Source organism: Mesoplodon bidens (assembly GCF_964165515.1).
Source record: "Mesoplodon bidens genome assembly, chromosome: 18".
NCBI classification, from domain to species: domain Eukaryota; kingdom Metazoa; phylum Chordata; class Mammalia; order Artiodactyla; family Ziphiidae; genus Mesoplodon; species Mesoplodon bidens.
The window spans coordinates 46381584-46396264 of record NC_138175.1 but is presented as its reverse complement, the minus strand read 5'-3'; the positions used below and the strand labels follow the sequence as shown (position 1 = coordinate 46396264).

Sequence of the window (14681 nt, the reverse complement as noted above, 5' to 3'; positions counted from 1 at the left end):
AATTGACAAATGCATAATTATAGTTGGGGGTCTTCTCACTAATCAATGAAAAAGGACGCAGAAAGTCAGTAAGGTTATAGAAGGCCTGAGAAACCTTTATGAATCAACATTCAAGTGTTCAATGTCAGTTTTTCAGTGTTCAAATGTTAATGATATTTATAGAGTACTCCAGCCAGCAACAGCAGAATACATGCCTTCTTCAAGTGCACATGGACATTCACCAAGATAGATCATATTCTGGGCCATAAAACAAACTTCAATAATTTCAAAGCAGTAGAAGTCATTTAAAGTATGTTATCAGACCACAGCAGAATAAAAGTATAAATCAAGAACAGAATGATAACTGGCTAATCTTCAAATACTTGGAAATTAAACAGAACACTTTGAAATAGCCCAAGGGTCAAAGAGGAAATCTCACTGGAAATTTTAAAATACTTTGAATGAAAATACAGCATATCACAGTCTGTTGGATTCAGCTAAATCAGTACTTAGAGGGAAATTCATAGCACTAAATGCTATATATAATTAAGAAAAAGAGTGCTCATCTTTACTAACTTCCACTTTAAGAAACTAGAGGGAAAAGAGAAGCAAATTAAGCTCAAGGCAAATAAAATGAAAGGGATATTAAAGATTACAGCAGAATTTAACAAAATTCAAAACAAAACAATCCAGGAAATCAGTGAACCAAAAACTGGTCCTTAGTAAAGATCAATAAAATTGTTAAACCTCTAGACAGACTGGTTGTGGGAAAAAAAAAAGAGACAAGACACAAATTGCCAATATTAGGAATTAAAGATGGGGCATCACACCCCACAGATCTTGAAAGGATAATAAAGGACACACAGCTCTATGCCTGTTAATTTACTAACTTATTTGAATGGACAAATTATTTGAAAGACACAAACTACCAAAATTCACTCAATAAGAAATAACCTGAATAGCTGTATATCTAATAATGAAGTTGAATTTGTGGTTAAAAACCTTCTATGTCACCACAAGCAAAAGCAACAAAAGCAAAAATAAACCAGTGGGACTATATCAAACTAAAAAGCTTTTGCACAGCAAGGGAAACCAACAAAAAATTAAAAGGTAACCTACTGAATGGGAGAAAATATTTGCAAATCATAGATATATGATTGATATGATAAGGATTTAATATTCACAATATATAAAGAGCTCACATAACTCAATAGCAAAGAAACAATCTAATTAAAAAATAGGCAAACATTTTCCCAAAGATATACAATAGGCCAACAGGGACATGAAAAGATGCTCAACATCACTAATCATCAGGGAAATGCAAATCAAAACCACAATGACATATAACCTCATACCTGTTAGAATGGCTATTGTCAAAAAGATAAGAAATAAGGGACTTCCCTATTGGTCCAGTGGTAAAGAATCTGCCCTCCAATGCAGGGGATGCGGGTTCAATCCCTGCTTGGGGAACTAAGATCCCACATGCCATGGGGCAACTAAGCCCGTGTGCCACAACTACTGAGCCCACGTGCCTCAACTAGAGAGCCCACATACTGCAAACTACAGAGCCCACATGCTCTGGAGTCCATGCACCACAACTAGAGAGAGAAAACCTGCGTGCCACAACTAGAGAGAAATCCTGCATGCCACAACTAGAGAGAAGCCTGCATACCACAATGAAGAGCCCGTGCACCGCAATGAAAGATCCTATGTGCCACAACTAAGACCTGACACAGTCAAAAATAATAAATAAATGAATTTTTAAAGAAGAGTGGAGGAACCAATTTTTTTTAAAAAGATAAGAAATAAGTTTTGGTTTGGATGTGTTGTGTTGTGCACTGTTGGTGGGAATGGAAACTGGTATAGCCACTATAGAAAACAGTATGGAGGTTTCTCAGAAAATTAAAACTAGAACTACCGTATGACCCAGCAATTCCACTTCTGGGTTATTTATCCAAAGGAAGAGAAAACACTAATGTGAAAAGATTTATGCATTCCCACAGTCATTGCAACATTATTTACAATAGCCAGTACATGGAAGCAACCTATGTGTCCATCGATGGATGAATGGATAAAGAAATTGTGATATGTAAATAAATGGAATATTATCCAGCCATAAAAAAGAGGAAATCTTACTATTTGTGAAAACATGGATGTACCTTGAGGGCATTATGCTGAGTGGAATAAGTCAGAGAAAGACAAATATCATGTGATCTCTCTTATGTGGTATCTAAAAATACAAACCCACCCCACACACACAAAAAATCCAAGCTTATAGCTATAGGGAACAGATTGGTGGTTGCCAGAGGGGAGGGGAGCGGGGAGGTGGAGAGGGAAGAGGGGTGAAATGAGTGAAGGGGGTCAAAATGTGCAAACTTCCAGTTATAAAATAAATCATGGGCATATAATGTACAGCAGGCCAACTATAGTTAAAAATAGTCTGTATTGTATATTTGAAAGTTGCTGAGAGTAGATCTTAAAAGTTCTCATCACAAGAAAAATATTTTGTAACTATGTAAGGTGATGAGTATTAGCTAGACTTATTGTGGTAATCATTTTGCAATGTATACAAATATCAAATCATTGTGTCTGTATACCTATGTCAATTATACCTCAATAAAAAAAACACTTTCTAAAAAGGAAACTCTATGCCCAAGTAATTTCACAGGTGAAATAGCAAACATCTAAGGAAGAAATTATAACAATTCTGTATAAACTCTTCCAGAAAATAGAGGATGAGGAACACTTTCCAACTTGTTGTATGAAACAGGTTTACCCTGATACCAAAACCAGACAAACATTACAAGAAAAGAAAACTACAGACCAATATTTTTCACAGATTTAGAAACAAAAATCCTCAACATTGAATTGAAAAATTGAATTTAGCAGTATATAAAAAGATAATATATCGTGACCAAATGGATTCATCTTGGGAAGGCAAGATGAACTTCAAGTTCATTATTTGAAAATCAGTAATTGTAGTGCACCTGTTAGAGACAGGTTTGGGTGATTTAGGTTAAGTATAAATATTTATTGTAGGTCTCATGCATTTAAGTTAAATAGGAATCATGCTACTGATAATAATAAATCCAATATCTCCAATGCGATTATATAAAACTGGTTGGAGAGCGGCTGTATTTGCCTCTGCTCATCCATGTTGTCACCCGATAAGTAGAAAAGATATAATTCCAACTCCTTCTGATCCAATGAAAAGCTGGGAAACATTGTTAGCAGTGATAAGAGTTAGTATTGTGATAAGAAAAAGGAGTATTTAAAGAATCGATTGATGTTAGGATCTGAGTGCATATATCAGATTGAAAATTCTATAATAGATCATGTGACAGATAATGCTACTGGCACAGATATTATTGAGAAAGTCTGTTTGAAGCTAAGTGATAATTTAAGGGTTTGGATAGTAATTCAATGTCAGCTTGAGGTAATTCTTTCTTGTCCTGTGTGAATAAATATTATTGTTGGAATTAAGCTGGTGATAAAAGCATATGAAATAGTGGTTTTTACATAGGATCGATATATGTTACTTTTGTAGATGTTGGTGTTTGTTATTATGATTGGTATCTTTAGTATAAATAGTGTAACTAGTGTGAAAGAGGTAAATAAGTTTATTACTTCTGTTTTGAGTTGCACCAACTTTTTGGTTCCTAAGACCAATGGATCAATACTATACTTTAAAAGTTGAAAAAGCTGTACTATTAGATATGGAGGCATGAATTAGCAGTTCTTGCATACTTCTTTGGTAAACAAGAAGGTTTAGTCTTCCGTTACTAGGTTCACAATCCAGTGTTTTTTAAAACTATATTTACAGTACAAGGGCCATAAAATGATTTTGGGACTTAACGATAGGAGTAAGAGAGGTAAAATGTGAAGAGTTATGAGAGCATTTTCTCGTATGGATGATGGCTTAATATTATTGATAGGGTTTGTATATTTGCCTTGTTGTGCTATGATTAACATATATAGAGAGTATAAGGCACTAATTACTATAGAAATTCCTATTAGGGTAATGGTGACATTTGATCATGAGAAGGATGATACTACTACAAATAGTTCTCCAGTTAGCTCCAGTTAGCTTAATAGTTGGGGGTAGAGCTAGGTTTGTTAGACTTGCTAGTAATCATCACGTTGCTATTAGTGGGAGGAATGTTTTTAGACCTCTGGCCAGAATTATCATTTGGCTGTGAATTTGTTAGTAATTTGAATTTGTGAGGCAGAATGAGATGAATGATGTGAGGCCATGGGCAATTATTAGAGCAGTGGCTCCTATATAACTTCAAGGTGTTTGGATAAGAATGGCTACAAAAACAAGTGCTAAGTGACTGACAGAATAATATGTGATAAGTGACTTTAAGTCTGTTTGGTGTAAACAAATTGAACTCATTATGATTATACCTCATAAGGAGAATATGAGAAAAGGGTATGCTATGAAATCTGTTAATGGGTTTAGTATTGTTGTAATTCATAATATACCATAGCCTCCAAGTTTTAGTAGTACGGCTGCAAGGACTATGGATCCTGCAATGGGGGCTTCTACATATGCTTTAGGTAATCAAAGGTGAAGGCTGTAAGGGGTATTTTACTATAAAGCCTATTATACAGGCTAGTCATATGAAAATGTTGGATAAAGAGATAGATACTGCTTGTGTTCAATACTGAGGTATTAGAAAATTTAGTGAGCCTGTGATATTTTGAATATGTACTAGTGCTGCTAAGAGTGGAAGCGACCCTACTAGTGTATAAAATAAGAAATAAACTCCTGCATTAAGTCATTCAGTTTGATTACCCCACTGGGTAATGATAAGTGTCGGGACTAGTGTTGCTTCAAATAAAATAGAAAATAAGATTCATTCTATGGCAGTGAGTGTTATAATTAGGAATATTTGTTATATAATTAACATAGTAATATATAATTTTTTGAGTTAATGATTGTTTAAATAGGTGAACTTGGCTGGCTATTAGTATTAATGGGAAGAATCATTAAAATTAATAATGGTGCTGATAAGGAGTTGGAAAAAAATTAGTGAAAAGTTGAGGCTATTGTCATTAAATTGATTAAGAAGAAAAGACTCATGAGACTAATTAATAAGCTGTGGACTGTGGTATTAATTCAGATTATGCTGTTCTTTGATAGTCATGTTAGTGGTGTTAGTATAATTGTAGGAATAATAATTTTTAACATTGGAGGAGATTAAGATTTTGTACATAATCAGTGCCGTATATGTTTGATACTATTATTAGTAAGGACAGTCTGAGTGTGGCTTTGAAAGCTGTGAATACTAGCAGAACAATTGGCATTATGCTGGCTAGGGTAGAATGTATATTTAGAATGATCAGGGTTGCTATAATGAATAGTGATAGTATTATGCCTTCTAGGCATACTAGTGAAGATATTAGGTGAGATCGATATATTAATTATCCTATAAGAGATACTGTGAATGCTATAATAATATTTATATATACTAAAGGCACTTGATAATGAACTTAATCAAAACCTAACAAGTCAAAATAATTTATTTTAGTTTAAACTAACTACCATATTCAGTTCATTCTAGTCCTTTTTGGTTAGGCTAGGTGTTGCTTGTAATAAAATTAGGAATAAAGCTATAATGAGTGTTGTTTTTAGATTATTTGTCTGAGATGCTCAGGGTAAGGGTAAAGGAGAGCAATTTCTAAGTCAAAAAGGAGGAATGTAATGGCTACTAAGAAAAGTTTTATGGAAAATGGTACATGTGTTGATCCTATAGGGTCAAACCCACATTCATAAGAACTTGTTTTTTTTTGTGTAAATATTTAATTGGGGAAGTCAGAATGCAAATAATACAACTAGTGAGGCTAGTGCTATGTTTGTAATTAATGTCAGTATTAGATTTATTATTCTTTTTTGGATTATACTGAAACTGATTGGAAGTCAACTGTACTGTTTAATACTAAAAGAATAAGATCCTCATCAATAAATGAATATGTAAAGGAATAGTCATACTACATCTACAAAATGTCAATATCAGGCAGCAGCTTCGAAGCCAAAATGATGGTTAGATGAGAAGTGATATTTTAATTGATGTAAGAAGCAAATGATAAGGAAAGTAGAGCCATAATTACATGTAGTCTGTGGAATCCTGTAGCTATGAAGAAAGTTGATCCATTTGAAATTGTAAAGGATGTTTCGTAGTATTCTAAGGCCTGTAGACTTGTAAAATGAAAGCCTAGGGCAATTTTAATAAGAGCTTAGAGTATGTGTTTGCAGTTTCCTTCTATGAGGCTGTGGTGGGCTCAGGTAATGGATACCCTTAATACAGAGGTATTAAGAAGTGTTACTTCTAATGGATTTAGGGGACGGATGCCTGTTGGTGGTCAGCATCCACCTAGTTCAGGTGTAGGGATAAGGCTTGAGTGATAGAAGGCTCAGAAAAAAACAGTAAAAAAGAGCACTTCTGAAATAATAAGATTATTCCATATTGAAGTCCTTTTTGAACAACTAATGTATAATGGCCTTGGGAAATGCTTTCTCGGATGATGTCTCATCATCATTAATACGTTGTTAAGGCCTAGTGATAATAACGTTGAATTGAAGTGAAATCATGTAATTAGGCCTGATGTTATTATTAGAAGGGCTGAGAGAGCTCCTATAAGGGGTCAGGGACTGGGATTTACTATGTGATATGCATAGGTTTGGTGGGTCATTGTGTATTGTCATGTAGATAAAGACTTACTAGTAAGGTAAACGCATAAGCTTGAATGATGGCAATGGCGATTTCGAGGATAGTAAGTAATACAAGGATAATAAATGTAATGAGGGCTGTGGTGGTGCTAATATTCAGCAGTGCTAGAGTCACTCCTCTAATTAAATGAATAATAGATGTGCTGCTGTGATGTTAGCTGTTAATTGTATGGCTAAAGCTATTGGTTAAGAATGAATAAACTAATAGTTTCGATGATTACTAGTACAGGAATAAGAGGAACTGGTGCTCCTTGTGGTAGAAAATGAGCTAAGGATGCTTTTGTTTTATGACAAAAGCCTGTAATTACAGTTCCTGCCCGTAGGGGAACTGCTGTTCCTAGATTTATTGAGTTGTGTAGTAGGTGTAAATGAATGTGGTAATAGTCCTAATAGATTTGTTTGTTTGTTTGTTTGTTTTCTTTTGCGGTATGCGGGCCTCTCACTGTTGTGGCCTCTCCCGTTGCAGAGCGCAGGCTCAGCGGCCACGGCTCACGGGCCCAGCTGCTCCGTGGCATGTGGGATCTTCCCGGACAGGGGCACGAACCCATGTCCCCTGCATCGGCAGATGGACTCTCAACCACTGCGCCACCAGGGAAGCCCCCTAATAGATTTGTTGATCCAATAAATAAGATGAGTGATATTAGTATTAGTGCTCAGGTTTGTCCTTTGTGATTGTGAATAACTATTATTTGTTTCAGTGTTAGCTGAACTAGTCATTGTTGAATAGAAATTATACGATTATTGATTAGTTGATTAGGTGTTGGGAGTAAAATGCTCGGGAATATGATAATTAAGATAATGATAGGAAGTCCTATTATTGTTGGGATAATGAAAGAGGCAAATAGATTTTCGTTCATTTTGTTTCTCAAGGGGTAGGTTGTTTTTTGTATTTTGGTAGACATCAACTCTGGGTTTGAATAATATATTTTGAAATTTTTAATTGGAATATAATAAATAGGAGCAGAATTATTGATAGAATAATAATAAATCGTGTTGCTATATCCAGTTGTAGCATATCATTAAGGGGAGTTTTTTTTTTTTTTTTTTTTTTTTTTTTGCGGTAGGCGGGCCTCTCACTGTTGTGGCCTCTCCCCTTGCAGAGCACAGGCTCCGGATGCGCAGGCTCAGCAGCCATGGCTCACGGGCCTAGCCGCTCTGCGGCATGTGAGATCTTCCCAGACCGGGGCACGAACCCGTGTCCCCTGCATCGGCAGGCGGACTCTCAACCACTGCGCCACCAGGGAAGCCCATTAAGGGGAGTTTTAACTCCCAGTCTTTTTTTTTTTCTTAAGGTATTTTTATTTATTTATTTATTGGCTGCATTGGGTCTTTGTCGTTGCTTGAGGCTTTCTCTAGTTGAGGCAAGTGGGGACTACTTTTTGTTGTGGTGCACGGGCTTCTCATTGCGGTGGCTTCTCTTGTTGAGGAGCATGGGCTCTAGGTGCGCAGGCTTGCGTAGTTGTGGCGCAGGGGCTTAGTTGCTCCGCAGCATGTGGGATCTTCCCAGACCAGGGATCGAACCCATGTGCCCTTCATTGGCAGGCGGATTCTTAACCACTGTGCCACCAGGGAAGTCCCCCTAACTCCCAGTCTTTAACTTAAAAGGTTAGTGCTGTTTAGCTTCTTAATGAATTTATAATATTGATGCAGATCATTTTTCAAAGTATTTTAGTGGTACTAAAATGGGTATAAAACTATGATTTGATCCACAAATTTCTGAGCATTGTCCGTAATATAGACCCCATTGTGTTGATATGAGAGTTGTTTGATTTCGGTGTCCTGGAATTGCATATATATTATATAATACATCAGGGGTCCCCAACCCCCGGGCTGCAGACTGGTACTGGTCTTTGGCCTGTTAGGAACCGGGCCGCACAGCAGGAGGTGAGCGGCGGGCAAGCAAGCAAAGCTTCATCTGCCACTCCCCACTGCTCGCATTACCGCCTGAACCATCCCCCCCGCCACCATCCGTGGAAAAATTTTCTTCCACAGAACCGGTCTTTGGTGCCAGAAAGGTTGGGGACCAATGCCACATATAATACATTATATGTATAACCGTGCATTAATTAATTACCCCATGTTTATAAGCGTGTATGTTAACCCAGAGGTCCACAACCTTTTTGGCACCAGGAACCAGCTTCCTGGAAGACAGGTTTTCCACTGTGGCAGGGGGCATGATTCAGGCCGTAATGCCAGCGAGCAATGGTTCAGGCGGTAATGCCAGCGATGGGGAGTGCCATGCTCTCGCGCTACTCACCTCCTGCTGTGCGGCCCGGTTCCTAACAGGCCGCAGACTGCCGGGAGGTTGGGGACCCCTGCATTAACCTGTTGATAGTACATGCTACATTATACATATAATCATGCATTATTTACCCCATGCTTATAAGCATGTACATTATATTATGAATATTACATAATACATAATATTATTAATCGTACATAGTACACTGTTTTATGATTCAGTTTGTATTTGGGCGAAATAGTATGTTAATTGTTTTTAAAAAAATCAAATAGTGCTACTAGACTTGTAATAAGAATAAGAAAAACTATACCCTGTTCCTTTTTTCTCCCCATCTCTAATTCCTGTCCCCAGAAAGAATCACTTTCAACTCTTAACTGTGCCTTCTTTTGTTTACTCCGTTTTTCCAAATCATATGTTTATCCTGCTATTATTTGACACTTTTCAGATTTAGATTTTTTATACTATAGAAAATAAGAATTAAACGTTCTTACCACCACCAGTACCTCTGATACGCATCACTCACACACATAAACTTCTCCTGACTCTTTTCTCAAAATATAAAATTGTCACCATTTTAGTTAAATTCCCATTTAGTTTGTACTTAAAATATTTCTTTTTAAAAGTCTCAATACATTAAAATACCTTAGGTGTGTTGTCAGTTTCATAATTTTCTTGGTGACATGCTTTCATGAAGCTATATGTCTTTCTGCTCCACGTGAACTGTTTATTCTCTGATCTATTGATAAATTCATGGGGCATCTCCTACATATGTACTTCTATTCCTGTTCACCATATGCATAAGCTCCACGTGATGTAGTAGTCATCTTTATACCTGGGGAATGTATATTCTTGGCCTTTCTGATGGCTCCAAGTATCATTTTGCTATAGAGTGACCTTTAATCTACCTTGTGGGTGCAGATTTCTGAAACTGCAAAACAAACCTTGTTTAATGGCTTTTATTCTCTTCTCCAGCTCTGCCTTCTCAGGCCCAGTCCACTCCCAGAAAGAAAAGGAAATGACTGAGTTGCAGGTAAATTTTAAGTAGTATATTTGTTCCCTGCCTTATTTTACAGTGCAGTTTAAGGGAATTGCAGTAATCCATACACTAAATTGGAAAATCCTATACAGATAAAACATATTTTCAGAGGAAACAGAGTTGGAAGATTAAGACCAGGAAAGAGTTAAAATATGATTATGCAGAAATGCTTTCATTCAGAGAGATTAAAGTTGGGCTTCAATTTTGAATTTCATTATAATAGGTAAACAAGGGCAGAAATTCATTACATAATTTGCATTGTCCATAAGGATAAAAATGAACATTTATTAGCAGAAGTAAGTTTTCATTGGCACCTAGGTCAATGAATACATTGTAGCGAGACTTCCCATAGTTGGTAAACCCAGTTTTTCTAGTGGTCTTTTTTTTTTTTTAATAATTTTAAAGTCTTTGCCATGCCACACGGCTTGCAGAATCTCAGTTCCCCAACCAGGGGTTAAATCCAGGCCACGGCAGTGAAAGTGCCAAATCCTAACCACTAGACTACCAGGGAACTCCCCACTGATGGTCTGTTTTGATCGAGGATAAGGCAAAGAATATATGTCAAAATAGCCCAGCATTGGAAAGAATGCAAATCAACATCAACAGAAAATGGAATAAATTATAGTGTTTCATGCATTGGACACTATACACATACACACACACACACACACACACACACACTCCCCAAAGCAGATTACTGCTACTTATAACAACATAGAAAATCTCATAAACATGTGTCATAAGAGAAGTCAGAAATAAGAATACATTCTATGTGATTCCATATATATGAAGTTAGAAAACTAATCTCAGTGGTAGAAAATAGTGGTTACCCCTGAAGGGGTACTGGGAAGGGACATGAGGGAATCTTCTAGTATGCTGAAAATGCTCTGTATTTTGACCTGAGTGGTAGGTACACAAATACATAAATGTATTAAACTGTCTCAGTTTGTACACTTAAGATTAATGCATTTAACCACATTATTCTATGCTTTCATACCTTATGTTTAAAAAAACTAGAATATCTGAAGAAATGGATGGGATGTGTCTTTCAAATGACCCTGTATAATTATCTTTTTCCATGTGTGTTTGCTGAGATTCAGCCACAGTCTAAAGTAATCATTTATGGTAAATTCTTATAATTTTAGTCCACTAGAATGTGAACAAAGAGTATGCTTTATTTGGTTTACTGCTGTATCTCCAGCCCCTAGAACAATGCCTGGTATATGTGGTTTTTGTGAATGTTTGTGGTTTTAATGAATTGAATCCATGGTTCCTTATTTCTTCTTCATTTTACTCTTAGAATAAGTAATGTCTGTCTCCTCTTCAAGGACATTTCCTTTTCCTCAGAACTTCATCCGTTTTCTTCAGACTTCCTTTATAATCTTTCTCTTTCAGATTTATCCTGCACTCTTAGCTACTGAACAAATCTCACTTTACTGCCTTTTCACCCTTAGCTCAAAGCTTTGCTATACTGAGATATACCTTTCTTTGACCAGGTGCCCCTATCTAGCAGCTTCTCTGTATCTCTAGTTTTTTCCTCAATTAATTTTCAAAGTGAATACATGTTTAACCAGCATAAGCACTGGATCAAGAAATGGAATATTACACTAACACCCATTAGACTCCTGCACCTTTCCCAGTTATTACCCTCACCCCAGGGGCAACCACTGTTCAGATTATATCACTATAGATTATTTATGCCTATTTTTAAACTTTATGTAACCTATATACTTTGTGTCTGACTTCTTTTGCTTAATATTTTGTTTGTCAGATTCATGTTGAATCATTGCATGTAAGTAGTTTACTTAACCTTACTACTGTATATTATTTAATTAATGTGAATAAACCATAATTTTATTTATCCATTCTATTACTGATAGGCATTTAGGTAGTTCTTATTTGGGAACAATTAAAATATTGTTCCTATGAATTTTCTTGTAGGTTTTTGTTGCACATATGTACATGTTTCTTTCTACCAAAGTAGAATTTCTGAGTCATAAGTGATGTTTAAGATTACCTTTCATTGATACTGCCAAACAGTTTTCCAAAGTGATTGTCCAAAACTGTACTCTTAACAGTGTATGAGAGTTCTGATTACTGCAAGACAACCATCTTGAGTGTATTTTCTACAGTCACTAGCTGTTTTTTTGGCATAATATCAAACTCATAGGCAGTAAAAAAAGAAGCTCAACTAAATCTTAGTACATAAAAATTATATTCTCCTATTGATACAATCATCATAAAGTAAATTGGCAAAACTTGACAACAATCTTAGTAATACATATGGCAGACCCAATCTGGTATTTAAATACATATTTACAAACTAAATTAAAATCCAATAGAAAACTGCATATAGAACATGAAAAAGAAATCCACAATTGAAAAAGTAAGAACAAATGCCCGATAAAAATTGTAAATAATAATAAAAAGTAATCTTTATTGTTAATTAAAGTTTTACATCGATTACCTCATATAGACTTCATAAAGAATCTTCATTTTTTTTCAGGAGTTAAGAAACAAGCATAGAAAGATTAAGAAATTTGCTCAAGGTCATAGGTAAAGGATGTAGTAGAATCAGGATTTAGTCCCAGGTGGTGTAACTGTGAAGCCTGTAAACTTAACCACAGTCCTGTATGACCTCAGCCTCACTCATGATTAATGAAATGCAAATAAAATGATTTTCTAAAATAACCATCAGATTAGTCCAGTTTTTCATCATATCTCAAATCTGATCACTTGTCAACATTTCCATGACTCTTGTAACCCAGGCCGTATCATCTCTTACCTGGAAGTACTTCAGTAACTGCCTGTTAATCTCCCTGCATACATTCTTAACCATATGTAGTCCATTCTCCAGAGGACAACTGAAGTGATAATTTAAAAACCTGAGGTGTTAACTTCTCTGTTTAAAATCATCTAATGGCTTCGCATTACACTTGGAATAAAATCCAGGTTTCTTATTGTCCTTTACAAAACCCTTCATGATATGCCTTCTTCCTATGTCTTTACCATTATCTTTTGCTACACCCTCCCTCATTCACTGTCTTTCAGTGATACTAGCTTTTTCCACACTCGGAACAGACAAAGTTTATCCCTGGGGAACTTTGAACATGCTAGTAAAGCTACCAGAAAAGACTAAAGTCCCAACTCAAACAGCTCCCTCTTACTCAGTTCTATTCAGGTCTTCGATTGATTGGATGACGCCTACCCATATTAGGGAGGACGATTTGCTTTACTCACTTTACTGACCCAAATGTTAATCTCATGTAGAAATACCCTCACAGACACACCCAGAGTAATGTTCAGCCAAATGTCTGGGCAACCTGCGACCCGGTCAGGTTGACATAAGATCAACCATTACACTATCTTATTCTATCTTACCTATTTACATGTTTATGTTTTCATTTGTTTCCCTCAACTAGTATGTAAGTTCCAGGAGGACCAGAACTTATGTCTGTCTTACAGCTATATCCTTAGGCTCTAAACCAGTGCTGGGCACATCTAGTAAGTCGGTAACTTATTGAATAAAAAAACATAACTCCAGGGCTCAAATAAGACTTATTTTCTCATTCTCTTCAGTGGCAATTAATATTCATAATGAAAACCTCAACTACTATGAGACCCTCAAATAGTCTCTGAGCTATCAGAAAAAAAAATTTCAATTGTTTAATTCTCCTGTTCCACTACTTTAACATATAGGAGAAATAGAAGAGTTGAGATTTAGGAGGTATTGGTGAGACTGAGTCAAATGAACTTGTTGACACATTGTACCTAGGTGTTGAAGAAGAGGTAGGAATCAAAACTTATGCTACAATTCCATTTTTCAGAAAAGGTGTTAGTGTTGCCATTAATCAAGATAAGAAAGTTAATAGCAAAAATTGCTGTATATTATATCTCCTCACAATGTTACCTGAAATAGTGAACTACCAATGGCAAACTACTAACTGGATTCTAGGTAGTAAATAAACATATGATAATTAGAAAAGCAAAATTTCCTGTTAGAAAAGACTATATTTTTACAGTCTGTCAAAAAAGCCAGGATTCATGAAAGAATCTCATCATTTTCCTAGCTGTCCCCTTTTCTATTGAGAATGATTAACTCTTAAAAGAGAATTTAAGAGAATATTTGTTCCAACATTTTCATTTTATAGATGGGAAGCTTTTGACCCAGAGAAATTTTAAACATTGTTTAAGTAAAGCCATATCAGTGCAGTTTAAAAGAAAGAAAAAAGGCTATTTGTTAATATCAGGTACTATAAAATTCAAGACAGTGAGCTTTATTTTTTTATCTTAGTTGATTTACAATGTTGTGCTAATCTCTGCTATATAGAAAAGTGATTCAGTTATACACATATACATTGTTTTTTTAATATTCTTTTCCATTATGGTTTATCCCAGGAGATTAGATATAGTTCCCTGTGCTATATAGTAGACCTTGTTGCTTATCTATTCTAAGCGTAATAGTTTGCATCTGCTAACCCCAAACTCCCAGCCCACCCCTCTCCCTCCCCTCCTCCCCCTTGGCAACCACAAGTCTGTTCTCTGTGTCTGTGAGTCTGTTTCTGTTTTGTAGATAAGTTCATTTGTGCCATATTTTAGATTCTACATATAAGTGATATCATATGGTATTTGTCTTTCTCTTTCTGACTACACTTAGTATGATAATCTCTAGTTGCATCCATGTTGCTGCA

The 14681-nt window shown here is 35.9% G+C and overlaps 1 protein-coding gene across 6 annotated transcripts in view; it reads left to right on the top strand.

Annotated features, from left to right (window-relative positions):
* The window catches only part of ZNF569 (zinc finger protein 569), a 60235-nt gene that overhangs the window by 18390 nt on the left and 27164 nt on the right, over positions 1 to 14681 (top strand). For 4 of the 6 annotated variants that reach the window (XM_081217824.1, XM_081217823.1, XM_081217822.1 and 1 more), the window contains one exon: positions 9927 to 9984. The exons of the other annotated variants lie outside the window; for them this stretch is intronic. In XM_081217824.1, the coding sequence (XP_081073950.1) occupies positions 9927 to 9984 (58 nt within the window). The remainder of the gene's footprint in view (positions 1 to 9926; positions 9985 to 14681) is intronic. 6 annotated transcript variants of the gene reach the window in all.